Below are 27887 nucleotides of genomic sequence, written 5' to 3' on the forward strand. Positions count from 1 at the left end.
ATCTTTATTTCATACTTTATCCATATGTCTTCTCCCAGTCCCACTGGCTACATTTCGGCCACCAAGGGACATTGATATACAAATTAAATTAAAATAGAAAGTAACAAAATAGTATTCCTGTCGAGCAAAATGACTAACGAGCTTAATGTTCATAATTTGTGATAGGATATGGAGGTAACATCCATGGAAAGGTTGTGGTAAAAATCATGGAAAGATAGATCTTCCAAAGATCATAACTATCAACATGCTCATAAAAATCTAACCCCCTGGATAAAGTACAAACATCTTATATTTATGGTTTCTGCGGACACATACATCCGACAGTAATATTTTACAGGTCATTTCAAACAGAAATGGAGGAAAAGAGAGAGTGGTATTCTCAATAACACTTACGTGCCATCCCATCCAGATTATAGATTCCATCTCTCTGCCTTGAACAATTTTTCATGGTAAAATTTTGCAGTAAGAAAATTGTTCACAGCATCTGATAATCGAAGATTTTACGAACTGATATTTCCCATGGACAGATGCACTGATATTTCACATGGATAAATGAACATGTTCAAAATAATGCTTACTTCCTCCTAATTACCATTTTTGCATCATCTCGTGCACTCTATTATTAAGGATCAGTTGGAACCTCAAAAATTCTTCTTGGTCATCTAGATGCCAATTGAAGTAGTTGGGATAAGATAAATATGGTTACTGATCTGGCAGGCTTGAAGTGAGGTTCACTTTATCCGGATTTAATTTGTGTTTCTTTTTTGATTGCCGGTTCTTTCCAGACATTTTAGATTTTGCAAGTGGCGTCACTGCTTTGGCCATTTTGTTTCCATTAGTATTTTCACTCTCATGTTTATCTACAGATAGATGCCCTGTTGCATCTTGTTCACTATCATCTAAATCATCATTATTTTCCTTTGAAGAAGAGCCTCGAGGTTCAACAATATCATTTTCTTCAAACGCAGCAATGGTGACTGTTTGGGACTTTTCTTGCTTTATTGATTTAGAAGCAGCATCTCTGTAAGAAAGCTCAAAACCGGTATTCAGAAAGTCACACATGGAACTACAAAATCAGAATAAGCATAGCATCATGTTTTAAACAAGCCAAAAGTATACTTACCCATTTGATTTCTCAGGTAACAAATCCTTGTTAAAGACTACCTGCCCCTCTCTTATGCCATTGCCATAGCCCTCTCGAGATACGGCTGTATCATTTATCACGCTTTTACTTTTCACCTCCTGAACAAGCACGCTGTGGAGAGAAGATTATGTATGAAAGATACACATGATATTCTTTACAGGCATTATCATAAAACATCTAACAAAGAGTAAGAAAAACCTGGAATTTTGAAAACTAGTCTTCTTTTGTTCTGCTTTTTGTTGAAGACTTAGGTAATATTTCGAGAGGGGACTCATTCCAGATACTTTCTCAGCCTGCCAAGATTTATCGACATCAAATTTGAATAAATTGTTTATATTTACGAAGTATTTATTATTTCAAAGCAAGATAGATATTACAGGTAAGTAAACAGACCTGAAGAAATGAGGATATAGCCGCATGATCCTTGGGAGAGAATGATATGTCCTCTCGTTTTTTATTCACATATGCAACATTGCATTCAACCTGTGACCAGGAAAAACTTTCAAAAACTATTGATACAAAGGAAGGAGAGAGTAATAATGTGGAAAGAGATTATGCATGTCGCAAAAAGCAAGATGACCTCTCTTTCTACAATAAATTGAGAAGTACTTTCAATCTAAAAACCCTGGTTCAACGTCATATAAGAGATGCCCTTTGTTACGCGGTCAATATATAAAATATAAGAAATTCCCTTCAATGAAAGCCACACCCGCTGAATATTTCATCTTCATATATCTCAATAATACAGAATTCTCTGACAGTTTGGTTCTATCTTAATGATCCTGTGAAAAATGGCACTATTTACAAACACCATAAAACACAAACATCAATGATAAGTTAAAAAAGTAAAATGACAAGCGAGAAATAAGAAGGGCCAGGAGTTGGTCTTAGATCAACTGAGCCGATCATATCTTTGTCTGGTGGTTCTATCTCCACCATGTGAAATTGGTCACTGAACAAGCCTTCCATATACAAATATATAGCTGGAGATAGGCTGGACTAACAATGCTATGAAATATAAATGTTCGTCCTTATATATGGTCCTCAGAGCTTTTCAAGTCAACAAAGCTTTGGAGGGTAACAAAAATGACGGCTCAGGACAGTAAAACAGAATCCATATATATTAAAACCTTATAAATTAAGATGTCATATAACTAGTGGGATTATAAAAAACTACAGGAATGAATAAGAACAAGCTGTACAAAGACAAGTTTGGATTTGCAATCTAAGAAAAGCACAATAAACTCTATTCCAATGCTTATTTATCTATATATATATATATATATAATCTCAGTAACATTACATGTCCTCCCCACCCTCCTCATGTCCCATATTTCACGTGCCGGACACGACATGTGGACGTGGGTGACACATGTCCAACATGAGTTTGACTCGTGTCTTGTTCGTAGGACATGAGTTTGACTAGTGTCGGGCATGAACCCTATTAGTGTTCTGAAATTTGGACACGTGTCTAGTGAAAAGAACAGCTAAAATCAGTTGATTGCCTCATTCTAACATAATTTAGTCACAGGTTTGGAGCTCTTAAAGGTTTTGGAGTGCAGCTAAGGGAAATTAAGCAATGTTAAAAGAGATTCCAAGTGTTAGGAAGTGGTTTTTTCAAGGCCCCATTAATGCTATGCAATTAATGGTAATGTTAGATTGTTAAAGTAAAAAGAATTTTTAACATTACAATTAATTGACTCAGGATGTCTGAGGGTGGTTTCAACCTCATCGGATTTCATATGGAGAAAGTAGAATTTTAGGTCCCACTCAAAATCCGAGAGACTCAACAGTTTTCAAGATTTCAAGATTGGGGGAATTGCAACACTTCATTGGAGTTTGTCATCTATGAGGGTATGGAACTACCATTTCATTAAGAGGACCAAGCCAGGGTGGTTTCGACCTCATCGGATTTCATATGGAGAAAGTAGAATTTTAGATCCCACTCAAAATCCGAGAGACTCAACAGTTTTCAAGATTTCAAGATTGGGGGAATTGCAACACTTCATTGGAGTTTGTCATCTATGAGGGTATGGAACTACCATTTAATTAAGAGGACCAAGCCCCCTATATATACCTCGATGTTGGTGGCATTGATTGTTGACTCCTCTATCATGACCCTAGTAAAAATGTACCCATCACTCAAAAAAAATCTTGATTTGACATGTTAAGCTTTTCCTATCTTATTTTAATGCTTAGAGAGTGATATTGATGATGAGAATCCTAATCTAGACAATGTTTTTGATAATATGTAGTACTAGTTATTTGTTGTCGCATGAATTTTTGGGACTCTACAGGCCATTTAAGGCCTCTTTGTTGATGTAATTTTGCTTCATAGATGGATTGCACTCAATGCTATTTGGTTATATGCATTAGTTGTATGATTGAATTTGTTTCATCATGTAAATGTTTTATATATTTCATATTTTGTGTAATTCACTAATTCAATATATTCTTAAATATATATTATATTTTTTAATATATAATATGTAACGTATCCTTTGTGTCATGTTCCAAGGGGTCACGTATCGGATACTCATATTTTCTTGTCCTATGTGTCTCGTGCAATTTTACATGATCCCCCCCCCTCAAGATCCAACGTCGAAACCGCGTCCCGTACAGATCCTTGGGCGATCCTCGCGCAGAACCGCAAATCAGATTTTCGGATCCGCAGTTCTGCCATTTTGAGGCAATTCCTGGAAATCCAAAACTGCGCAAGCCCAAACCGTGGTTTTGGATTTCCGATCCACAACTCCAGAAAAAGATCCACCACAGATTCGTGGAGGTTCGGGCACGGATCCATATGGATCATGAGCAAATCTGGAGGGAGACAGGCGATTCCATGGGGATCCAATTTCTAATTTTTTTTTTTATTTTTCTTTGACTTAAGTTGGGTTGGGACTTTCTGGACACTCCCAAGGTGCTCCTTTGATGCTCCTTAGATGCTTCCTAGATGTTCCCTCATGGTAATGCTAAATTCTTAAAGTAATTTAAATTTTTAACATTACCATGAGATGACTCAGGATGTTTGAGAGTGGTTCTAGCCTCATCAGACTTCATATGGAGAAAATAGAATTTCATATCCTATTCAAAATTCAGCGAACTTAACAGCTTTCAGGAATTCAAGATCAATGGGTGTGGCATTTCATTAGATTATATCATGTATGAGGGTAGCGATTGGCATTTAATCAAGAGCACCAAGCCCTATATGTACCCTAGTGTTGGTGGTGTTAATTGTTGAACTCCTTTGTCATGGCCTTAGCAAAAAATTACCTTTCCATCAAGTCCAAATCATTGATCAAGCATGTTAAGCTTTTTCTACCATATTTTAAGGCTTGGATTAGGTAGTTTGATCAAAATTGGGCAATGTTGACTAATATCCCTAGACAATCGAGGTAGAGGCAAAGGCTAGACACAAGGCAAAGAATCTAGATTCTAGATGGTTGGTGCTCGAATAATTAATCATTGATGTACAATGGATGCCATATCTATCTTGATTTATGTACAAATATGCATTTTTCATATCTTCTACAACTAATTTGGTATCTTGGATGTTTTACTTTAATATAAATGCAAAAAATAATATATATATATATATATAGTAGACGCTTTTGAGACACTTCGCTTCCAAAAAACATCCCCACTTCGTGCAACATTGGTCCCGTGTCCTCATGTCATGTGACTTGAGATAAAATAGTGTATGTCATTTTCCTACTTCGTAAAATTAAAAATTTCTAAAAGTGGTCTTTCAGATAGTCACCCAGAAACTGCACCCATTTCCCAGTTTCCAGTGACATAGGAATGTAACTAAAGTTAAAACTAGTTGTAATGTTTGCCTTCATCCAGAGGAAGAATATGATAACATGAAGAAGCAAGTAATGAAAATGGACGTGGATCTAAATAAAGTATTCCGCTCACCACTGGAAGAGTGTGTTGATCATACCCACATCTCTATTGTAATCTGTAATTTTTGTTGTATCTTCTAATACAATGACATTCTTTTATAAGCAGAGAAAATGCATATGTCAGATGCCCAAGTGAAAATCGGATATTAGGTCAAAAAAAGGAGCTCATGGGACATATAGGTCAAGCCACAAATCAAAGTGTCCAATTTACAATGAATCGTGATAAACCAAATGTGTTGATGATAGCAACCCAGGGCCTGTATTCTACTTTTGCTTTCTATTTTGTAAATATATACATGCTATAAGGCATATTTTTCAAAAAAATAAATCAATATTAGGATTTCACCATCACCAATGTCATTGAATAACACCAAATCGATCCCTCTTTGTTAAACCAAATCATAAGGAGAATCAGTAACAGTTACATTTTAGAAAGAAACAAAAGGCCAGTTGTACCATGAAACTCTGTAAAAAAGAAACATCTTGTGAAGATTTGAACACACTGAACTAGGTATTGTTATCACACAAACCTGCACTTCTTGGGATAATGTCTAAAAAGCTCAAGTTCCATCTGAGCGAAACTAATAAGGGCCCATTGTCACCTCACCAAGTCTCTTTTGCACTTCAAGCGGGCTCTCCCCCAGCTCAAATGGGGCATCCTTGGGTTAAGATTACTGGGATTTAGGGAAATTAGTTCGAAGGTGATGTAAAGAGTAAATATAGCAGAATGGTTTTAAAAGAATTTTAGGTTTGATGGAACGACCATAGACAAGTGCCTTCTCCTACTACTAGTTTTTGGGGGCATATGGGATCAACTAAGGACTCCCTTAGGAGAAAGAAAGTGGACCTAGGGTGATATCTAGAGTTGTCAACTACTAATCCTAGAAGATCCACCTAATATTTTACAAAATCCAAGTAGTTCAAGGGAAGATTCTCCACTAGAATTCTTCCTAAGGTTTTCAAGAAGGGATTTATCCAAGAAGAAACCAAGAGAATGCACTAGAAAAGCACAACCATTCATAAATCCAACAAGATTAGAGAGACCACTTGCTCATTAAATCATAAATCCATAAACCATAGCCATGAAAATCCATAAAAGTGGCAAAACCATTCACAAAATCATCTCCACAAGTTGCTCTAGTCATTCTTCCACAACCCTTTAGAAAATGAGAATAGTAGCAGAAATTTCAAAAATAGCTAAGGGATTTCTTCCCCAGTCCATCCATGAGAAAATGATGAGGAAGTGCATCTCTATTTATAGGGGGATGATTAACTTCCTTTTACATTAAAATATTAATTTCGTAAGTAAAAGCCCCTAATAGCCTATGAAGGAGCAAAACACCCTCTCGCCAATTAATTAATCTAAAACATAAAAAAATTGGGTTTTTTATGCCGCATGCGCAATAGTTTTGTCAGTGAGTTAATTTAAATATCTGAAGCCACGAAGAAGTATGAATCCCATTAAACCCATCTTGATCTTCCAGTTAGTTTAAGAATGCCTCAAGGGAAACATCAACAAACCAGTCATCTTCAGGTAATACACCGTTTGGATCCATCCCACTGCTAGCAAAGGCATTCATGGCTCTCAGAATGACATCCTTAATTACTTGAACCATGTGTCTTTGAGAAGAAGTGCCCTTGAGACACAAACTGAATATCCAACACAACCCACTGCATACCTATAGTCCCCCAAGGGCTTGGGACCATCTTCAATGTCCTTCCAGAATCTGATCATCAGAGAGACAAATTATAACAGTCTAAGTGAGCCTCAGTAAAAATAGTGTGATGACCCTTTCTCTGCCATGTAACATCTCTGGCAATATGTCACAAACAGTCCAATTTGGCAAAGGGCTCCTGAAATATCAAGGGAAATGATCTTTAAGCCAGTCTGAATTGTCAGTGTTGTTATCCAAATTGATATACATCTCTGCACCTGACTGTGTATCACTGTCTTCAGTAAATATCAAATCTAGAGCATGTTGCCTGCAGAAATTATCACATGAACTCTTCACATCCAACTATCTCTACGAAATTTGGCTTTACTTCTACTTTCTTGTCAACAGATGACAAAGCTCTGACAACAAGAGGCTCTGTTCTAGGAACCTTCCCATGAGTGCTCACAACCAGCTTCCTCTCTTTCAGAATTCCTCAAGATGTTCAGAAAAATGGTAGATAACAGGTATCATTGGTAATTAAAATGTCTTATTATTCAGTCTTAAACTTAAATTGACTAATTATTTTAAAACAAAATTTTGATCCATTCTTTTACCAAACAAAACAGTTTACTAGTAGAAACCTTCACCAGCTGAAAATGCATTTGATATTATTCAGGCTTAAACTTAAATTGACTAATTATTTAAAAAAAAAAGGTAGTCCATTCTTTTACCAAACAAACATTTTACTATTAGAAAACTTCACCTTGTGAAGATGCATTTGATGAAATGCATCCCCCCAAACTAAAACAGATGCTGCCATAATAATGGGATCCTCCACATATAGCACTTAAGTCTTAAAAACTTTTATTAAGAATGCATTTCAGCCAAATTAAGTCACCTTCACATTTCCAACTCTTCTTGACAGAATACCTGATCTATGAGTTGCTTCACTTGGCGCTGAAATCTATCAATGCTGGTTCTTTCATCAAAACGCCGTAAACGTACAAGGACTTTAAATGCTAAATCAGGGAAAGCTACATGATAGCTCCATTGAGCCAAGTGTTCAGTGAGGTGATGAAGCACAGAATATACACACTCGTCTTGGAAAGCACGAGTTTTCAAAAAAACTTTTGGTACCTGTTACAGCAATAACCAGTCAATTCCCTTGAAACAAACATATAAAAATGTTTTCCTTGAAGATTTTCAAAAGTCAAGACTCAGAAGAAAACAAAGAGAAAAAATGATCTGGATGGTTTGTCAACCTTCAATGCCGTTGAAAAGTCAAAAGCTTTCCCATATCCTCCAGTTGGTGTCCTGTCCAGTTCTTTACACTCTAGCATATCAAAAAGTAAAGAAGCCACAGGAATAAAAATTCCTCTAGCAGAAGCAAGTGTGTTTAACATTTTGGTACATCTCAGCTTCAAAGGGGTATAGCATGCAGTAGGCACCAAATGAGCAACTCCAATTACAATCTGAGCCATTGGATAGGAAGGAGGCTGGAAGTCAATATTGCTGGCATTGGCACAAAGAAATTTAACCCAAAGTTCAAGGCAATTCATATATTGCCAGCTGTAAGCCTTCTCCAGTGCTTCCTAGAAACATACCAGAATATAGTAAATATCAGTTCATTAAAAAGACAAAGCAATGTAAATCGTAATATGCCATATTTAATCTATTAGAACAAAAGTGGAATAGACTCCGTAACACATGTTAAAATCAATATACTTAAACATGCTAAAGAAGGAGGTGATAACAAATAAGTAACACTCAACAACTGTGGAGTCCTGGGGGGCGAGACAGGAGGGTGGGGGGGAATCTCTCTTTCTATACCTTGCCTGATGTCTAAAGTTTTATGGGACCCACAAATATTTGTATTATTTTGTTATGTATCTCAGCCAAAGTGATGGGCACAGCATTTGAGGGCCCCACAAAAGCTGTATGCTAATTTATCCATGGGGAACCTAAGGCTAGGAGGGGGGAATTTCTCTTTCTCTACCTTGCCTTACGTCTAAAGTTTTTGGGACCCACAAATATTTGCATTATGTTGTTATGTATCTCAGCTAAAGTGATGGGCACAGCATTTGAGGGCCCCACAAAATTGCATGCAAATTCATGCTTGGGGAACCTAAGGCTAGGAAAAGGGGGCAGCCCTTGCAGGTCTACACATCTCAAGACATACAATATGTAATGTTTTCCAGCTCAGCAAGGAAAGGGGTGCTAGGTGCAGCATTTGAGAGCGCCGCAAAAATTGCATGCAAATTCATGCTTGGAGAACCTGAGGCTAGGAGAAGGGGGCAGCCATTGTGGGCCCCACACATCATACAATATGTAATGTTTTCCAGTTCAGCAAGGAAGGGGAACTCATCTTATTGGGGCCCACAAAAAATGATTTAAATATAATATTCTTAGTGAGAGAGAATGCATTCTCTAGTGGGCCCAACATCTGGCAGAAATAGGGCCCCCCTTCTCCATGAAAATAGCTGCTAGAAATCACTGTTGGGGAACTGTACTTTGGCATATTTATTCAGCTCGCCATGATTGTAAGGCTCGTTAAAGAAATAGATACCAGTGACTTCCATTTTATTTCTGCAAATAAAGTGTGGGAATCTCTCTTTCTCTACCTTGCCTGATGTCTAAGTATGGGACCCACAAATATTTGCATTATTTGTTATGTATCTCAGCTAAAGTGATAGGCACAGAATTTGAGGGCCCCACAAAAATTGCATGCAAATTCATTCTTGAGGAACCTAAGGGTAGGAAAAGGGTGCAGCCTTCGTGATCCCTATACATCTCATGCAATATGTAATGTTTTCCAGCTCAGCAAGGAAGGGGTGCTCATATTAATGGGGCCCGCAAAATGATTTAAATACACTATTTTTAGTGAGAGGGTGCATTTTCTATTGGGCCCAACTTCTAGAAGTAGGTCCCTCCATGAAAATAGCTGTTATAAATGACTGTCGGGGGACTGTACTTTGCCTTATTTACTCAGCTCGCCCTGCCATTATAAGGGTTGTTGAAGAAATAGATACCAATGACTTTCATTGTATTCCTGCAAATAATGTATTTTTGTTTGGTGCACTATAGAGGCTAGAGTCTCCTACTGTGCAAATTCACAATTGCTGGAATCACTTCATTATTGTTATACAGCTAAATTTTCTAGGTATTATTGTTCTCTCTCAAAGGAATTTTATCATTTGAATTTTGAAGTAACCTCTCTGTTGTTCTTATTCTCAATGTATGGTTAAAAACACCTGGAATTACTTCTTTGTTAATATCAATGATTAATCCAATAACACATTTCTTGTCTGATTTAGTGAGATTATCTGCTGAAGTCTTTCTTGATTTTAATGGAAGCTGAAGGTTTGGTTTGCATTTTGTTTGATGACTTAAGCTTTTACATCCTCTCCTTGAAGGCAGGGCAACCCCTCTCTCAAAGAACTGCCTGACCCCATTTGCCCCTGATCTGATAAATACACTGGTTCTGTCTTCTCAGCCATTATATTCACATTTCAACATTTTGTTTTTGGGGCAGCAGATCTGAGATTTTTCTTAGGCATTATTCATAAATCTGCTGTTTCTGGGGAGGGGAGGGGATAATCTCTCTTTCTCTGCCTTGCCTGATGTCTAAAGTTTTATGGGACCCACAAATATTTGCATTATTTTGTTATGTATCTCAGCTAAAGTGATGGGCACAGCATTTGAGGGCCCCACAAAAATTGCATAATAATTCATGCTTGGGGAACCTAAAGCTAGGAGGGGGGAATCTCTCTTTCTCTACCTTGCCTGATGTTTATGGGACCCACAAATATTTGCATTGTTTTGTTATGTATCTCAGCTAAAGTGATGGGCACAGCATTTGGGGGCCCCACAAAAATTGCGTGCAAATTCATGCTTGGGGAACCTCGGGCTAGGAAAAGAGGGCAGCCCTCGTGGGCCTACACATCTCATATAATATGTAATGTTTTCCAGCTCAGCAAGGAAAGGGGTGCTGGGTGCAGCATTTGAGGACGCTGCAAAAATTGCATGCAAATCCATGCTTGGAGAACCTAAGGCTAGGAGAAGGGGGCAGCCATCGTGGGCCCCACACATCTCATATAATATCAGGAAGGGGTGCTCATCTTATTGGGGCCCACAAAAAATGATTTAAATATAATATTCTGAGTGAGAGAGAGTGCATTCTCTAGTGGGCCCAACTTCTAGCAGAAATAGGCCCCCCTTCTCCATGAAAATAGCTGCTAGAAATCACTGTTGGAGAACTGTACTTTGGCATATTTGTTCAGCTCACCATGATATTGTAAGACTTGTTAAAGATAGATACCAGTGACTTTCATTTTATTTCTGCAAATAATGTGTGGGAATCTTTCTTTCTCTACCTTGCCTGATGTCTAAGTATGGAACCCACAAATATTTGCATTATTTTGTTATGTATCTCAGCTAAAGTGATGGGTGCAGAATTTGAGGGCCCCACAAAAATTGCATGCAAATTCATTCTTGAGGAACCTAAGGGTAGGAAAAGGCGGCAGCCCTCCTGAGCCCTACACATTCCATGCATTATGTAATGTTTTCCAGCTCAGCAAGGAAAGGGGTGCTCATCTTATTGGGGCCCACAAAAAATGATTTAAATACAATATTTTTAGTGAGAGGTTGCATTTTCTAGTGGGCCCAACTTCTAGAAGTAGGAGTTAGGATCCTCCATGAAAATAGCTGTTAGAAATGACTGTTGGGCGACTGTACTTTGCCTTATTTATTCAGCTCGCCCTGCCCTTATAGGGGTTGTTGAAGAAATAGATACCAGTGGCTTTCATTTCATTCCTGCAAATAATGTGTTTTTGCTTGGTGCACTGTAGAGGCTGGAGTCTCCAGCTGTGCAAATTCACAATTGCTGGAATCACTTTATTATTGTTATACAGCTGCATTTTATAGGTACTATTGTTCTCTCTCAAAGGAATTTTGTCATTTGAAGCAATCCCTCTGTTTTCCTTATTCTCAATGTATGGTTAAAAACTCCTGGAATTACTTCTTTGTTAATATCAATGATTAATCCATATAACCCATTTCTTGTCTGATTTAGCAAGATTATCTAATAAAGTCTTTTATGATTTTAATGGAAGCTGAAGGTTAGGTTTGCATTTTGTTTGATGACTTGAGCTTGTGCATCCTCTCCTTGAAGGCAGGGCAACCCCTCTCAAAGAACCTTTTGACCCCATTTGCCCCTGAACTCATAAAGACACTGGTTCTGGCTTCTCAGGCATTATATTCACATTTCAACCTTTTGTTTTTGGGGCAGCAGATCTGAGATTTTTCTTAGGCATTATTCATAAATCTGCTGTTTCTTTCGCTCGGCATTGAGCTCTTCAACAGCCACATACCTTGAGCGCTAGTCATATTTTGGGTACTCTCTTTGGCTGGTGCAAATTTGTATTGAAAGCCAGAAATGCAGATAATGGTGTGAGGAACATAAAGTAACATTCAAACTCATCATTGCAACACAAGTACTAAGGGAAGCATAGCATGCTAACTGTTTGATGATTGAATGAAACTTGTCGCATTTATTTAACAATTTCTGTTTCACTGTTTGCTGGTGTGTTTCTTGTTACATCTGCAGTTCTACTTGAAAATAATATGCTTATGGCTCCAGAAGCAAACCTTTTTTTTAGAGTCTCAAGTTCCAGATCTCCATTTTCTGTTGATACTTGACTAAATGTTTGAAGTTGCACATCAACTGCTGGTAAAAAGGGTGTAAGAGGAATCCAACAAATTTTCACAGAAACCTCTCATTCTGATGTTGATATCGTTATCTTAAAGGCATAAATATTGAGGTGGAGGTTCTAATATGCTACTCTTGCCTTTAAGAAAGCTTCAGGTTCTATTGCATGCTAGATTTTATTTGTTTATGCATACTACACTGCTGGCATTTTGAGAAGAGATTCAGAAACTAACCATCAGCAGCAAAATAATTATGCTGGCAAGTCGACGAGTGTGTAATGGCAGCTGCTACTCCACTTTTAAATTAATTCTTAAATCTTTTCTTTCACATTATTTTCTGCTTGTAAGCCTGAGCACTAAGATTGCATGCAATTGTTGGTTTAAAGATGTGGATTACTGTTTCTTGTCTTTGCCTCAAGGCTTATCTTGCTGATATTTCTACACTGGTCATAAAGATAATATTGCACACTTGAACTTTGTCTCTGTAAAAAGGTGGGGGGGAGGGGGGATCTGAATCTTGTGACAGCCTCTAGCATGTTTTCTCTTGGGATTGTTACTGCTGAATCCAGTGTTGAATAGAGTAACTCAGGCAAGTAATTCCACATAGGCCTAAGTGTCTAGCCGTATGGAGATTGCCTGATTGACCCTTAACCTTAGCAATTGCTTTAAATATTAAAATAATTCCTTTTTATAAGATCAAGTGAGTTAATTTAGTGAAATGTAAAGATTATTCTACAATGTTTGAAAAAGGAAGAAGATACTCACACTAAAACAGCACAACTCACTATAGAATCACTTCATCAATCCAAGAGAAAATCCCTCCAAGCAATCATATCCTCCCCAAGACAATTCACTACCTTCTCCATTGCATCTAAGAGACAAGAAGACTACTGTGCACCCTCTCTAGATGAGTAAAATGAGTGTGTGACAATGAATCTCTCCAAATCGATTCCACTCTATTTATATGAGGGAAACCAAGTCAATTTTGGAGTGAAAATGACTCAAATCCCTAAAAATAATAAATTATGTTATTATAAGTTAAGTAGGCTACATGCCGACCTAAAAGATAGCTATCTCAGTTATAAAACTAATAAAAAACCACCTTTTATCCCACACATGTGAGTGAAAGGTCCTCCAAGAGTGACATCATCCTCTAATGGTAAAGATCTGTGACAATTCAGCTAACACGAATCCTATTGCAGCAACAGATGTTAATTCTTCTAATTGTTAATTCAATTAAACAATTTACTTGTGTGCTACAGCAAATATCAAATTAAATACACCGCAACCTTCACAAAATAAATAGAGGAAGAAATAAAACTGTTGGAAGAATATATGCACACACACAAATACGAAGTTATTTTTGGACTAAGTCCCTAGAAAAACCTAACTCAGGAAAATCGGTGCAGCAGCTAAGGGTTTTAATATTATGCAGTAGTAAATCTAAGTACAAGACTATGGATGCTCAAATCTAGCAATCCATACAGAGAAATGACTGACAACAAATCTAGTGAGAAAAATCTCACTCCCACTGGCAATCCGACACTGACCTTGGCTCAGGTTGAGTTGCTCGTTGCTGCCTCTGTGCAATCACTGCGTCAACTTACGCAGTCCCACAACTCGGAACTACTTCCCTCTCGCTATCTGATCAACTAATGTTTGGAAGATGGATCCTCCTGGCCTCTAGACTCTCTCTCCGGCTTCTGGCATTGAATCACTGCTTCTCCCCAGCAAAATACGGAATCCACTCTGAAGCATTGTGCTGCCTCTCTGTGGCACTCACTGCCTCTTTGCAATGCACTCACAGGAGCTAGAAAATCTTCCTCTGGCCTTACTATCCCTACCCCTCTCTCACTAGCTCTCTCTCCGGCAACTCTACGCTGCTACTCTAGAAATCACCTACCAGTGAAATCGAACTGTCGGTGTGTCTTCTCCAAGCCCCATTGAGTTTCTTCTTATAATCTCTTATTGAGACATCAACGGCCAAGATTAAAACATAATTGATGGCTAAGATTAAATAGAACTCAATCCATGTCTTTTTCTAGAAGATTCTCACCATGACTTAATTAATACCCTTTAATTAATCATATTTCCTAAGTTTAGACTTAGGAAACATTAAAAAACTAATTAATTATTTTAATTAAGTCGTCTCTAGGTGGAATTTCCATAAACGATTTATGGGTTTTGGAGAATACATGTATTCTAGCCTCTCCACCAAATTTCGTGGCTAGAACACATCTGATGCTACAAAAACTAACACTCCCTCTTAGCGAGGAATGTGTTCTAGCGCTACAACCCACTAAAGCAACACTCTGTCTCTGCACCACCTCCCATCACGTTGTTGATGTCTGGCTATTGCTGCGCACCAACTACTACGAAACTCTAATATACGTTGCATTTGTGTTGTTGTTGGTCCTGCTGAACTGTTGCCAACACTGCATCTGCACTAGAACTCCCTCTCCATCTGTTGTTGCTGCACTGCAACAACTACAACTGAAAGGCATCCAAAATATTGAATCAACTGTGATCAGTATGATGCATCTGTCTCCTGAGTCACTAACTGTTGCTAGCCTCTGCGCTGTCACTAAAGCCTTTGCATTGTCAATGAAGCCTTTGTGTTGTTGCTGACTCTTCTTTGTGCCAAATGCACTGCTACCAATTATGCACTGCGATGCCCAGTATCTGACCGCTGCTAGCCACTGCATCTGTCACTCTGGCATTTGACTGCACCATCTGCCATTGATCCATCCTGCTACTGCATGCTATGGGCTCCCGTAGCAAGGTATTGATTCATGAGGTGGACCTCCTCAAGAATCTTGCCCAACCTATAGTTCTCTGGGGCTACAACTCCAAATCACCCCACCTCACTCCTGGAGGTATATCGGTGATCATGGAAAACTCTTCCTCCAATCTGGAGGACAGCCTGTCGATCTCTGCGGATGCAGCCTGCTGATCCTGCTTCTCCTCTTTGTCCTTCTTTCTGAGAGGACATTAAGTGTTGTAGTGGCCAAGCTCACCACATCTGAAGCATTTGACCTTGGAAAGGTCCTTCTTCCTCTTGCGCTGCTCCTACTGCCCCTTTGATGTGAGGGCCACATTTTCTTCTTCCTTCACTTGCTTCGTCCCACTGTTGCTACTGGTACCACTAATGGTGCTCTTCACCAAATCTCACTCATCTCCCCCGGTTGCAGATCAACCCACATTCGATCCCAATCAGGCAACTTGTCTCTGCCTAGAATACTCTGCATGAAGATCTGCCAGTCTTCGGAAATGTTGTTTAGAGCTAATCACACCAATTTTGTAGGTTGGGGTGTTGACCCTATTGCAAACAGCTGGTCTCAAACATCCTAAAGCCTAGTGAGGAAGGGGTCTATGTGCTCCCCTTTATGCATCCTAGTACATCTCAACTTCTCCTCAAGATACATCTTCCGCTGCTCGGAAGATCCCTGGTATAGCATAGCAACAACTTCCCATATCTGCTTGGCAGTATCTTTGTGTTGAAGAATCAAGGGCAATTAGGTGTAGTGTAATTCTTATTAACTTGATAAAAATATGTGGAGTCTTTTTACTTTTCTTGTTAGCTTAATCTTCTTCGTCTTATTATTAATGAAAGTGTGTGTACTTCATCAAACTGCTACCAAAAACATATGAACAAGAACACAAGATGTTGGATCTCTGCTAGGGCCAAACCCTCTCTTCTCTTGAGAGGAAAACCCTTTAGTAAGTTTCTCTTATTGAGGCTTCTTATTGATCAATTTCCAAACCCTAGACCCTTGACTAGAATGTCCTCCAAGCACAAGTCAAGTTCTTCCTCCTTTCTGTACTTTGTTCCTTGGCACTTAGTCTCCCTTCTTCCGGCACTTCGTTACTCGGCACTTTGTCCTTCTTTCAACTGTTGTTAGACCTTGTTTATGTGAGCTCTAAATGAGATGCTTCTCTTCTATACTTAGAGATATCCTTCACTTGTGTAGACACCTTCCTTCTTTCAACCAAATGAGATTCTTCTTGAGATGTAGGTGTAGACTAAAGTGACTGTACAGCAACCCTAGATTCTCGCACATGTGGCAAGTAACCTTGCAAATTAGGGTCCTTTCACCTTCGCTTGAGAGAGCTTTACCTTCGCTTGAGTAGGAGGCCTTATAGGCCTAACTTTCTAGCCCAACCAATGATGAACATGTGACTGTGACCTTATTGTTGATATAACCGCAAACTGTCCTACCTTTTTCTCGCACATGTGACTGTATTAACCCTAGAAAACAGTCCTTAACTCTTCGGTGATGACTTCTTCTTCGCTGCCCTTGGAGACTCTTCTTTCATCCTTCAACTACCATTTTCTTGCCTCCTTACTTCGCAGATTTCAGAGATGTGAATGCAGAGGAGTGGACAGCCTCTATATATAGAGGTTGTCCCTCCTTTAGGCCGATTTGAAGGTCGACTTGTAGATTGCAGGCCGACTTGTCTTATTTAATTCGGATTGCTTCTTTTGATGATGCCACATGCTTGGAGGAGACTTGACTTTGCTTGGAGGTGTCTTCTTTGACTCTAAAACATAATTATACCTAAATTAACATGCCCTTAAGATCTTCAATATTTTCTTTTGACTCTTTGACTCATCTATAGCACTTTAACATGTGCTAGACCAGTGTTGCGGGGGAGCGCCCCCCCCCCCCCTTCGAACCCGCTCCCGAAGCGCGCTCCGGGCGGGAGCGGCTCGGGAGCGGGTCGGGAGCGCGCTCCCCAAATCGCTCCCGGACGGGAGCAATTTTCGGGAGCGCGCTCCCGTAAAAAAATTTGCACTCCCTGGTCTGTGAGGGAGCGCTTCAGGGAGCGATCGCTCCCGCGCTCCCGGAGCGCTTTTTAATGCCCGGGAGCGATCGGGGAGCGATCACTCCCTGATCGCTCCCGGGCATTAAAAAACGCTCCGGGAGCGAATTTTAAAAAACCGGGAGCGGTTCGGCGGAAAAAAATTCCGCCGGACCCGAAAAAACAAAAAAATTTAACTAATTTTTTTTGGTTTATAAGCCCAATGGGCCAAAAAAAAATCATTTCAATGAGATTGAGCTTGAGCTTGAGAGCTGAGGAAGAGCAAAGGAGCAAGGAGCAAGAGCTGAGGAGCAAGGAGCCAGAGCTGAGGAGCGAGGAGCAAGTGCCAAGGAGCGAGGAGCAAGCTTGCAGAGGTAAGTAACTTAATCATTTAGTTAGTTTAGTTGGTTAGGTAGTTAGTTTGGTTAGTTTAATTTACCTGTTTGAGTTTAAAGATCATTAATTTAAATTAAATTAATAAATTAAATGAATTAATCCCAATAAACTAAATTAATTTGCAGATTCAAGACTCAAACCCTACAAACATCAAACACGATGGACCTGGGGATTTTTATTGGCATTTTCCTCTTCCTGGTCCCTTTTCTGGTTATTATGGTGGTGGAGAGTAGGAAACGGAGGGGGCCTGAAACTGAAGAGGTGGATGAAGAAGCCGGAGGAAGTCAAATAGGTGAAAACCCCAGTGAGGAGGATGTGGAGGAGGGTGAACATGAGGGTCAAAAAACTAAACAAGACCAAACTCCATTGTGGAAATATGTTCAGAGGGCTGAAACAGGGAGAGGGGGTGGAACCACTAAATTTCATTGCCCCCATTGCAACACTGATTACACAGGCTCATACACCCGTGCTAGAAGACACCTTTGCGGGAAAAGGGCATGGGATGGAGAGAAACAAATAGGAATCAAAACTTGCAACGCGGTGTCAACAGCAGATAGAACCAAATACATAAAGGAAGAGGAGGACGCCCAATACAGAGCAAAAAGATCAAGGGGTTTCTTTGAAAGCTCACAAAGAACTCCTTCAGCATCCTCCCAAGGCAGTGGATATGGACATGGAGGCTCAGGGTCATCATCTTTACGCCGTAGAACCATATCAGATTTCCTTGATGAGGGGTGTAGGAATGATGTGGATTCAAAAATTTACAGGTTCCTCTATGCAAATGGGATACCATTCAATGTTCTACGCTCACCTTATTGGCACGAAATGGTTTCTGCCATAAATGATGCCCCTAAAGGATACAAGAGCCCTGGGTATGACAAGGCAAGAACTGTTGGCCTTGATCATGAAAAAGCAAAAATATCACATTCGTTGAATAAAATGACAAGTTCTTGGACTGACAATGGGGTGTCCATTGTATCTGATGGATGGACAAATGTAAAAGGCAAGCCATTGATAAGTGTTCTTGCTGTGTCCCGAAGTGGTCCTATTTTTCTAGCTGCACATGATTACTCAGACAAGTTCAAGACCGCTATCAACATTGCAGAAGCATTGCTTGAAACAATTGAGCGTATTGGCCCATACAATGTCATCCAAGTCATCACTGATAATGCTCCTAATTGTAAGGCAGCGGGAGCAATTATTGAGGATAGATACCCGAACATATTTTGGTCTGGATGTTTGGTTCACACATTGAACCTTCTGTTGCATGATATTGTCAAAAACAAAAATGAACAATACCAATGGATTGGTGATTTGTACAAGAAAGGAAAAAAAATGATAAAATTTATTACAAATCATAGCAATACCCATGGCCTTTTCCGCAGTCACTCGAGATTGGAGTTGCTGAAGATTGCGAGGACTAGATTTGGTAGCTATTACCTCACCTTCAGGCGCCTTTTGAAGGTAAGAGAGGGTTTAGCTAGCATGGTATCAAGTCCAAATTGGCAGGTGTTAAAGGAAAGGGCTACAAATGTAGCTGACATTGCAGGTTTTGAAACGGTGGAGGAGGCCGCTCTTGATGGGCAGTTTTGGACAACTGTGAGACAGGTATTGGATTTCACCAAGCCAATTTATAACATGATTCGGTTTGCAGATACAGACAAACCAGTGATTGGCGAGGTGTATGAGCAAATGGATACCATGTTGGGGGAAATAAAAGACATTGTTAATAACAGAGATCCCGACTTGTACAATCCGATTCACGATTGTGTGTGTGAACGGTGGAAAAGGCTTAACCTTCCACTACATTGCTTGGCGTATATCCTTACGCCAAAATACTACTCAGATTCTTGGTTGGGCAAACCTGCAGCAGGGGGTGGTGTTAGGACCAAACCCCATTTAGATCGAGAGGTAACTAAAGGATATCTAGATGCATTAGAAAAGTTGGTGCCTGACAGGGAGGAATGTGCAGCTGTGCGCCTTGAAATAGGCAGATACTTCACTGGCAGTGGTTTGTATGGTAACTTCCATGCAATGGACGACAAAGATAAATTTGATTCTCTCACATGGTGGGAAACATATGGCGGCGACGGACTTTTGCGAAAATTGGCATTGAAAGTTCTTGCACAGGTTGTAAATTCTTCTTCTGCAGAGAGGTGTTGGAGCACCTACAGTTATATACATAATGTGAAAAGAAACAGGCTCAACGAAAACCGAGCAGAAAGCTTGGTTTATGTGCACTACAATTTGAGGTTGTTGAGCCATTACTGTGATCGGGCTAATGAAGATCCCACATATAAAATTTGGGACAATCACCCTGAGGACGACAATTTGGAGGATGACATTGTACATATGGAAGAACTAGAAGATGAGCTTGTACGGGATGAAGCTGAAGCAGCTGCAGCAGCCATGCCACCTCCACCTCCACCATCCAGTAGCAGTTCTCGGGGCCCGAGTCTTGTTCCATTGTTGTCGCCACCTCCATCGACACCCTCGCGTGGAGGCTCTAGTTCTGGTCGTCGGTCTGGGCGGGAGACTCCTAGAAGACCACCACGACCTACTTATACTCCTGGAGACTCTCGTGGCAAGGGCCACTTGTAGATTTACAGTTTACTTGTCTTTTTTAGTTTCTATTAGACTTGTCACTTTAGTTTTCATAACTGTTCAGTGTTGAGTTTTGAGTCCTTGACTCTTGACTCTTGACTCTTTCATATCATTATGACATTATGATATTTTTTGTAAACATTATATCATTGTGACAATGAAAATTTGAAGTTTGAAGTTGGGCCTTGGCAATTATAACTCATTGGTAATGATTGTGAATTATGAATATGATGCTTTGTGAAAGACTAAAGTTGTTTCATTTCATCTCATTATTCATGTTTCATTTTATAAATTTTTAACATTTCATATCATGTTAACAGTTAGAAGTTAGGACTTAGAAATATCTTCGATATTACTTCTTGTAATGGTTAAACTTGGCTTACAAGTACAACTTGTTACTTTGGTGATCAATGATGATAAATGTTATTGAATTGAATGTTATTTTAATTTATTATTTTACTAAGGTTGATGACGATTATAATTTCTAGATGATTGATGTGATATGGTTCAATGATCAATTTATGTTTTTTTATGTTTTTTATGTCTATTTCATCATTCTACATGTTTTTGTTGACATATATGTATCAAAAATTAAAAAATATAAAAAATATATATATTTTTAAAAAATCGCTCCGGGATTCGCTCCCAAACCGGGAGCTTCTAAAAATGGTCGCTCCCACTCCCGCTCCCAAGTAACACTGTGCTAGACCTATTTCAATGAGCAAGAAACTGATTAACATATTATAAAAATAATATTTCTTTTCTTGAATAAATATTAAAAACAAATATCAAAAGTACATTTATGAAGACCGAACCTAGTTACATTTCCTTCTACACTTTCCCCGCTGTGTGAGACACTACGTGATCTCGAACCCCATCGAGAATCAACCTCTTTGCTTTTGCCATCTCCTTCTTGTAGGTCTTCATCTAATCTGCATCCATGGGGATAGCTACCACTACATCGATGTAGGCTTTGAGTTCATATTCATCTAGAAGACAGGAAATTCTTGCCTTCCAGATCACATAGTTGGAGGCTCCCTCCAACCGATCTTGATCTCTCAGCCCTGTTGATGCCATCTCTGCAAAAATTTGAATTCCTCCTCTTCTCCTCTGCGCAGCTGTTGATTGGCTCTACGCACTCCCTGCTGGAGTGGGCAAATATGCTCACAACAACTATTGCTCTGCAATGAAAAATCGAACTTTTGGACTAGAAGTTCCCTGAGGAAAGAATTTCCTCAGTGTGTGCTCTTCCTTCCTCCTAATGCTATTCTGCACCAGCAAACTGTTGCAAAATAACTGTGTCCCAGCTAAAGATCTGCTCTGCAAGGAAAATATTGTTTCTCCCTCTGCCTCTGGTAATCTTTGATCTGGAAAATTTATTCTTTGTCGACTCTCTCAGAGAAATAAACTTTTCCTCAAAACTGACCCTCTTGACCAAGAACTACGTTGCCTCTAAGGGTTTCGAACTGTTGCCTACGTAGAGCTAAAAAATTCCTCTTCCCTTCTACTACTGAGCTCTCTGGCTTACAATTTGTGCTCTGATACCATGTGAAAATTAGGCTAACCCGAATCTATTGCAGCAACTATTGTTAATTCTTCTAATTGTTAATTTGATTAAACAATTTACTTGTTGTGTGCTATGGAAAATATTGAATTAAATACACTACAACATTCACAAAATAAATATTGCGAAAGAAATAAAAATGTTGGAAGAATAGATGCACGCACACAAATACATAGTTATTTTTGGACTAAGTCCCCGAAAAAACCCAACTCGGAAAAATCAGTGTAGCAACTGAGGGTTTTAATATTATGTAGTAGTAAATCTGAGTAAGAGTATGGATGCTCAAATCTAGCAATCCATACAGAGAAATGACTGACAATAAATCTAGTGAGAAAATTCTCACTCTCACCGACGATTCGACACTGACCTTGGCTCAAGTTGAGCTGCTCTTTGTTGCCTTTGCGCAATCACTGGGTTATCTTACATAGTACTGTGTCCCACAACTCACAATTGCTTCCCTCTTGCTATCTGATCAGCTGTTGTCTGGAAGATGGATCCTCCTGACCTCTGGACTCTCTCTCCGGCTTCTAGCATTGAATCACTCCTTCTCCCCAGCAAAATACGGAATCCCCTCTGAAGCACTACATTGTCTCTGCATGGCTCTGCGCTGCCTCTTTGCAATGCACTCACCGGAGCTGGAAAATCTTCCTTCGGCGTTACTATCCCTGCCCCTCTCTCACTGCTTTGAGCTCACTAGCTCTCTCTTCGGCAACTCAGCACTACTACTCTGGAAATCGATCTACCATTGAAATCGAACTATTGGTGTGTCTTCTCCAAGCCCCATCGAGTTTCTTCTTATAATCTCTCGTTGAGGCATCAACAGCCAAGATTAAAACATAATCGATGGCTAAGATTAACTAGAAGTCGGTCCATGTCTTTTTCTAGAAGATTCTCACCATGACTTAATTAATACCCTTTAATTAATCATATTTCCTAAGTTTAGACTTAGAAAACATTTAAAAATTGATTAATTATTTTAATTAAGTCGTCTCTAGGCGGAATTTCCAGAAACGATTTCCAGGTTTTGGAGAATACATGTATTCTAGCCTCTCCACCAAATTTTGTGGCTAGAACACATCCGATGCTACAAAAAATAACAAGATCCCCATCAAAATGTGCCATGGATAGCTCAAAAGAGTGCTCACTCAAAACTTGTCTCTTCATCAACAAGGTGTTCACCAAATCAAGCAAAATCCTCCTCTTTTTTGAATTTTTTGGAAAAACCTGTGAACAATTTTGAAACCAACGTTTCAGACTAGCTTAGTGAGTCCATCATCAGGGCAATGAGATTTGTATTTGAAAAGAGAGAGCGTGAAGTTACAGAGCTTATTAATAGTTATTTGAAAAATAATTCTGATGACTTCATTTGTAGTCGACTTACAAATGATAAATTAATTAATAATTGTTTTATTTATTTATTTAAATAAGTTTTTATTTTATTATTTATTATTTATTAGATATTTATTTAGTTTTTCAGCTTATATTATAATTGTTTATTTATATAAATATTTTCTTATTATTCTAATTTTATTAATTTATTTTATTATTATTAGTATATATATATATATATTTATATTTATATTTATTATTATTATTATTTATTTATTTATTTATTTCCCTAATTTTTTTATTTTTTTATTTTTTTATTTTTTTTAATTATTAATAATATTTATTTATTTATTATTATTATTTTTTTGAAATTTATATTACTTGTTTAAGATCCTCACAATATGTTAATTGTTTTATAGGAATGTATATAATTTTAAAGATTAGGTTTGCAATTTTATGTTAACTAATTTATTATGTGATTAAATTTTATTTGAAGGATTAGATAGGGAGTTAGCTATGATAGGTTATATTTATCAATTTAATTAATTAAATAATTTGGTTTATTTCTTAATGTTGATATTTGCTTATTTATTTATTTTTATTTTATTTAATTAATGAATGTGTGTAAATCTTTGTTTATTGCTTTTTTATTTTATTTAATAGGGGTTTCCAGGTGTTACTTAACTTTAGTCCGTCGTCTCTATTCATGTTATTGGAGGATTTTTCGATTTCAATTGCTTCCTTCACCCTTCTTTTTAAATAATGGTCTTCCTTGTGAATTAATTTTGCTTGTTCCATGCAAATATAGTGTGAGGAGGAACAAGCATGCTCAGCTAGACCAAATTTTTCTGACCTATTTCTTGAAATGTCATTAATATGCTCTTTTAGCCTAATGCCAAAGGATCTCCCTGTTTCACCTATATATATTTTGCCACATGAGCAAGGAACCAAGTATACTCCTTTGTGATTTTTTGGGTCTATTAGGTCCTTGGCAGAATCTAGCATGTTTTTGATGGTGTTAGGGGGTGTGAAGGCAACCATAATGTTATGTTGAGGATTTTGGCAATTGTGTCTGTGGTTCGTTTAATATAGGGTAAGGAGATTCTAGGGTTTTCTAGAGTTTTTCTTTTTTGGTTATTGGTTGTGGATTTTTTTATTATTTTTTGGATAATGTTTTTTTGATAGCCATTGTTGATAAAGACCTTGTAGAGATGGTTAAGTTCTTCTTCTAAATGTTCAAGGTCAGAGATTCTTGAAGCTCTGGTAGCTAGGGTTTTAATGACACCTACTTTTTGCTTCGGATGATCGTGGGAATTTGAGTGAAGATATTTGTCAGTGTGAGTTTGTTTTCTGAAGACCTGGTGGCTTAGTTTGCCATTTTTCTTGGTAAGGAGGACATCAAGGAAGGGGAGTTGGTTGTCTTTTTCACTCCTCATCAACACATCATCTTCATCACTCCAAGCCTCATGAGGGTGATGTCACAAGGATAGGGCATGATGTCATCATCATCATCAAGCTAGTCCAGAAACAAGGCATTGTCCATCAAGAAGGTGCATTGCCAACCAGGGGGCATCCTATGGTCTCTGGGGTACATTCTCTTTCCAGGCAACATCCTAGCTTCAATGTGCAACGTTCTAGGATCTGGAGGGGCAGAGGAGAAGGTTATCATCAAATTTGGATATATCCCAAGGACAACGTCCTGGCTATGGTGCCATGAACAGTCATCAAGTGAGGTTGGACATCCTCTCTGAAGTGTTGGAGAAGTCTCAAAAGGGATGAGAGTTGTACCTGGGAGCAAACATCTAAAACATACCCTCAAAATCAAGTGAGATCATCATAATAGGTAAACTAACCATAAGAGTATCACACTGGGCTATATCTAATGCAAAAGGAACCAAAGTATTTCACATAAATATCATCTTCACATGACTTCCTAGCTTAGGGTTTGTAAACAAGTAACCATGCTTAGATATGGGAGGGTTTTCCAAAGGCCCTGTTAGGCGCTCTCGACCCTAAGGGGAGGAACAGTTCCTAGGCCAGTCCATCAATAAGTAAATGCAAGTGCCCAGTGGCATGGTGGAGGTTTACTTCATGGAGGATGCCACGGTCTTTCCACAAGCTATGAAATTCCGTCATTCTTTAGCAATATAATGTGAAGAGGGAGCAATCGTGGGACTTCAGTTACCCCTTTTCTTGGTCTATTTTTACCACCCCTCTTTTGCACCCTTTTCTTCATTCATTTTCTTTTTCGTGCATAGCTTTTGCAACAAGATTTATTTATGCATCAATTACCCTTAAATATGAAGCGGTTTATTGTTCATCAAGGTTGGGATATTCAAAGCTCCTTTCATTTTGATTACTCGTGCATTAGCCAAGAATTGGATTAGGGCTAGGCTTTTATGCACATACTCGCTCAGGTTAGGCTAGGATTCTATCCACATACTTGCTCAAGCTAGGCTTCTATCCACATACTTTGTTATACCCTAGCCAAATTTTTGCATTTTATAATTATGGCTCATTCTCTTTCTTCTCTTTTTGTCGCATCAAACTCCTAGCAAATAGTTTCTAGGTCCCTACTCAAGAACTAGAAAAACAAGGAACCAATACTAGTGACGAATGGAAATCAACTAGAAGATGGGATGTGGATATAGGGGACAAATAGAAAATGTTAAGCATGAATTACAATGGACAAACAACATCAATCAATGCGTCTTATTTCTTCCCCTCCTGGATAATGGAAAGAAATGCTTCAAAAAAGGTCGCATCAGACTAGGGGCAAGGGATAACCACCAAGGTGAAACATGGGAAAAAGAATATAACCAAAAGCAATCGATCATTCAATTCAACCTATAATCCATACTAGAATGCCCTTAGGCATTAAATGAAAGCAATTGATTACAAAAAAGGTTAACGTACCTTATAATGGATGACCCACCTTCATCTAATAAGTAGGCTAGATGTCTTAAAGCACTTAACGGAGCATGGATGGAGGGCCTTTGAGTCTTGCTATCTATAGATCATTATAGCATTGCTAGCTAGCAAACTTATTAGAATGGGAGAAAGAATTTCGCCTAGGGGGTTACCCACTTGGGTGGCTAACATGGATCATTTAGATTTAAATGAGTAGTCATAATTTTGGATGTAAACCTGATTTTACCCACACTCATAATTGAGTATGGTTGAGGGATAATCTTATTTCATCATCAAAAAAAAAAAAATATTCATATGACCTCACATTAGATTTAAACTTGGGTTGTCGCATTTTAGTGCCCAAACTTTGTTGGGACTATTCCCAGATCTAATATTCGTCCAAGCTGGGTATTATAACGGATTTCTTTATTGTTGTCGGCATTTACTCTTTAAAACCTTAGTCATATATTTAACAACCCGTGAATATACTTATGTGAATTCAAAGGAACTTCTTGTTGTATGCCATCAGTAATCTGGATTTTCTTGATGTATGTTATCTAAACCCATGAGCAATCTACCACATGATCATATGGCTTGGTTGGTCTGAAATTGTAAAGATGACACAACAAAATTCACTTAAATATCATAAGATCTGCCATGCAATAGATTGCCACAATAATTCCACTCAAAGTCCAAATCTAAAGGATTCCAATACTATTCCAGCTTGACCATGTTATTTTAAAACTTAATCATGGTATTGAGGAAAATTACAATGATCTCACATTGTTGACATCCTCTTGGGTTCACAAAACTCCTCAACAGGTCATTCCTCCTCTTTCTAAAACCATCCTCACCTGTATGGATTCACTATTTAACAACTTCTATAGTACTTAGAAAAGAGAGGATTTTTCCTATGATGTAGGAGAGGATTTTTCCTATGATGCAGGCCTAAATCACTTTCCAATGGTTGTCCCGCATATGCTTCCCAGGTCTGCTTTTCTACGCTTAGCACTCCCTCATTTTATTCTATGCAGGAAAGTCCTTTGGAGTCAATTCATACTTTCAGTGTCTTAATTCAATTTCACATCTCAATCGCAGGATACAAAGGATCCTTGTGATGCAATTGGATCTTTCCACTACGTATTGCCATCGCAGGTTCCTGGGTCCCCTTTTCTCTGAACTTAATCCTTTCCAAATCACAGGCATTGTTTCCTCTAACCATTGCGATGGAATTAGGTCCACCCTTCTCACCTCTTCCCAAGGAAGAGGCAATACTTTGTTCATGATCGCACGAGGACTGCCACTTTAGATTAATATTGACAAATTCCCATTTCATCCTTTTATTGGGACCATGCTATTATCGCATTCAACTCCCAATGTTCCCTGCGATAAAATTTGGGATGGAATGGCTGCGAGGCCGCTACAAGGTCGAGCTTTGTATCATACTCCTTGAACACATCCCCTACAAGGCAAAATTCCTGCAACCTCTGCGATACTATGATAATAGAATGAGATTAAAATGAACTAGCCCACGGTTCCCTTGATTGGTCTATCCACCGCTCTGCCACATCCTCCTTACTTACAAAGTTTGGCCTTTGGTGTCAGCTCATCATTACAAGTGGTTTTGAGCTCTTCCCATCTGTGTAATACTACCTCCGGGGAGCCACCCTTCACTCTTGTTTGCAAGTTCCCGTCGGATAACTACGATAAAATTAATCTGATCCAATTCCTTTCCTCCACGCTGGTCAAGGATTGTTGTTTAATAATAATATAACTCGCACAAAGATTGTTGTGTTGGCACCAATGCTAATACATCCCCATTGCAATATCTGCAGGGAGGGTTGCAACTGACACACACTCAAAACACATCT

At 38.7% G+C, this 27887-nt stretch overlaps 1 protein-coding gene across 3 annotated transcripts in view; it reads right to left on the bottom strand.

Moving 5' to 3' along the window:
- Positions 1-271: 271 nt before the first annotated feature.
- The window catches only part of LOC149172629 (nucleolar complex-associated protein 2-like), a 186393-nt gene continuing 158777 nt past the window's right edge, over positions 272-27887 (bottom strand). For 2 of the 3 annotated variants that reach the window (XM_089424387.1, XM_089424386.1), the window contains exons 10-15: positions 7967-8296; positions 7635-7841; positions 1538-1627; positions 1343-1437; positions 1124-1255; positions 272-1021 (exon numbers count right to left, since the gene is read on the bottom strand). In XM_089424387.1, the coding sequence (XP_089280513.1) occupies positions 703-1021; positions 1124-1255; positions 1343-1437; positions 1538-1627; positions 7635-7841; positions 7967-8296 (1173 nt within the window). In that variant the 3' untranslated portion in view covers positions 272-702. The remainder of the gene's footprint in view (positions 1022-1123; positions 1256-1342; positions 1438-1537; positions 1628-7634; positions 7842-7966; positions 8297-27887) is intronic. The other variant, XR_016259090.1, reaches the window with a different exon arrangement.

This window comes from Pinus tabuliformis, chromosome 4_2, assembly GCF_031772625.1.
Source record: "Pinus tabuliformis cultivar Carrire ecotype Pingquan chromosome 4_2, CPIR1, whole genome shotgun sequence".
Taxonomy (NCBI): Eukaryota; Viridiplantae; Streptophyta; class Pinopsida; order Pinales; family Pinaceae; genus Pinus; species Pinus tabuliformis.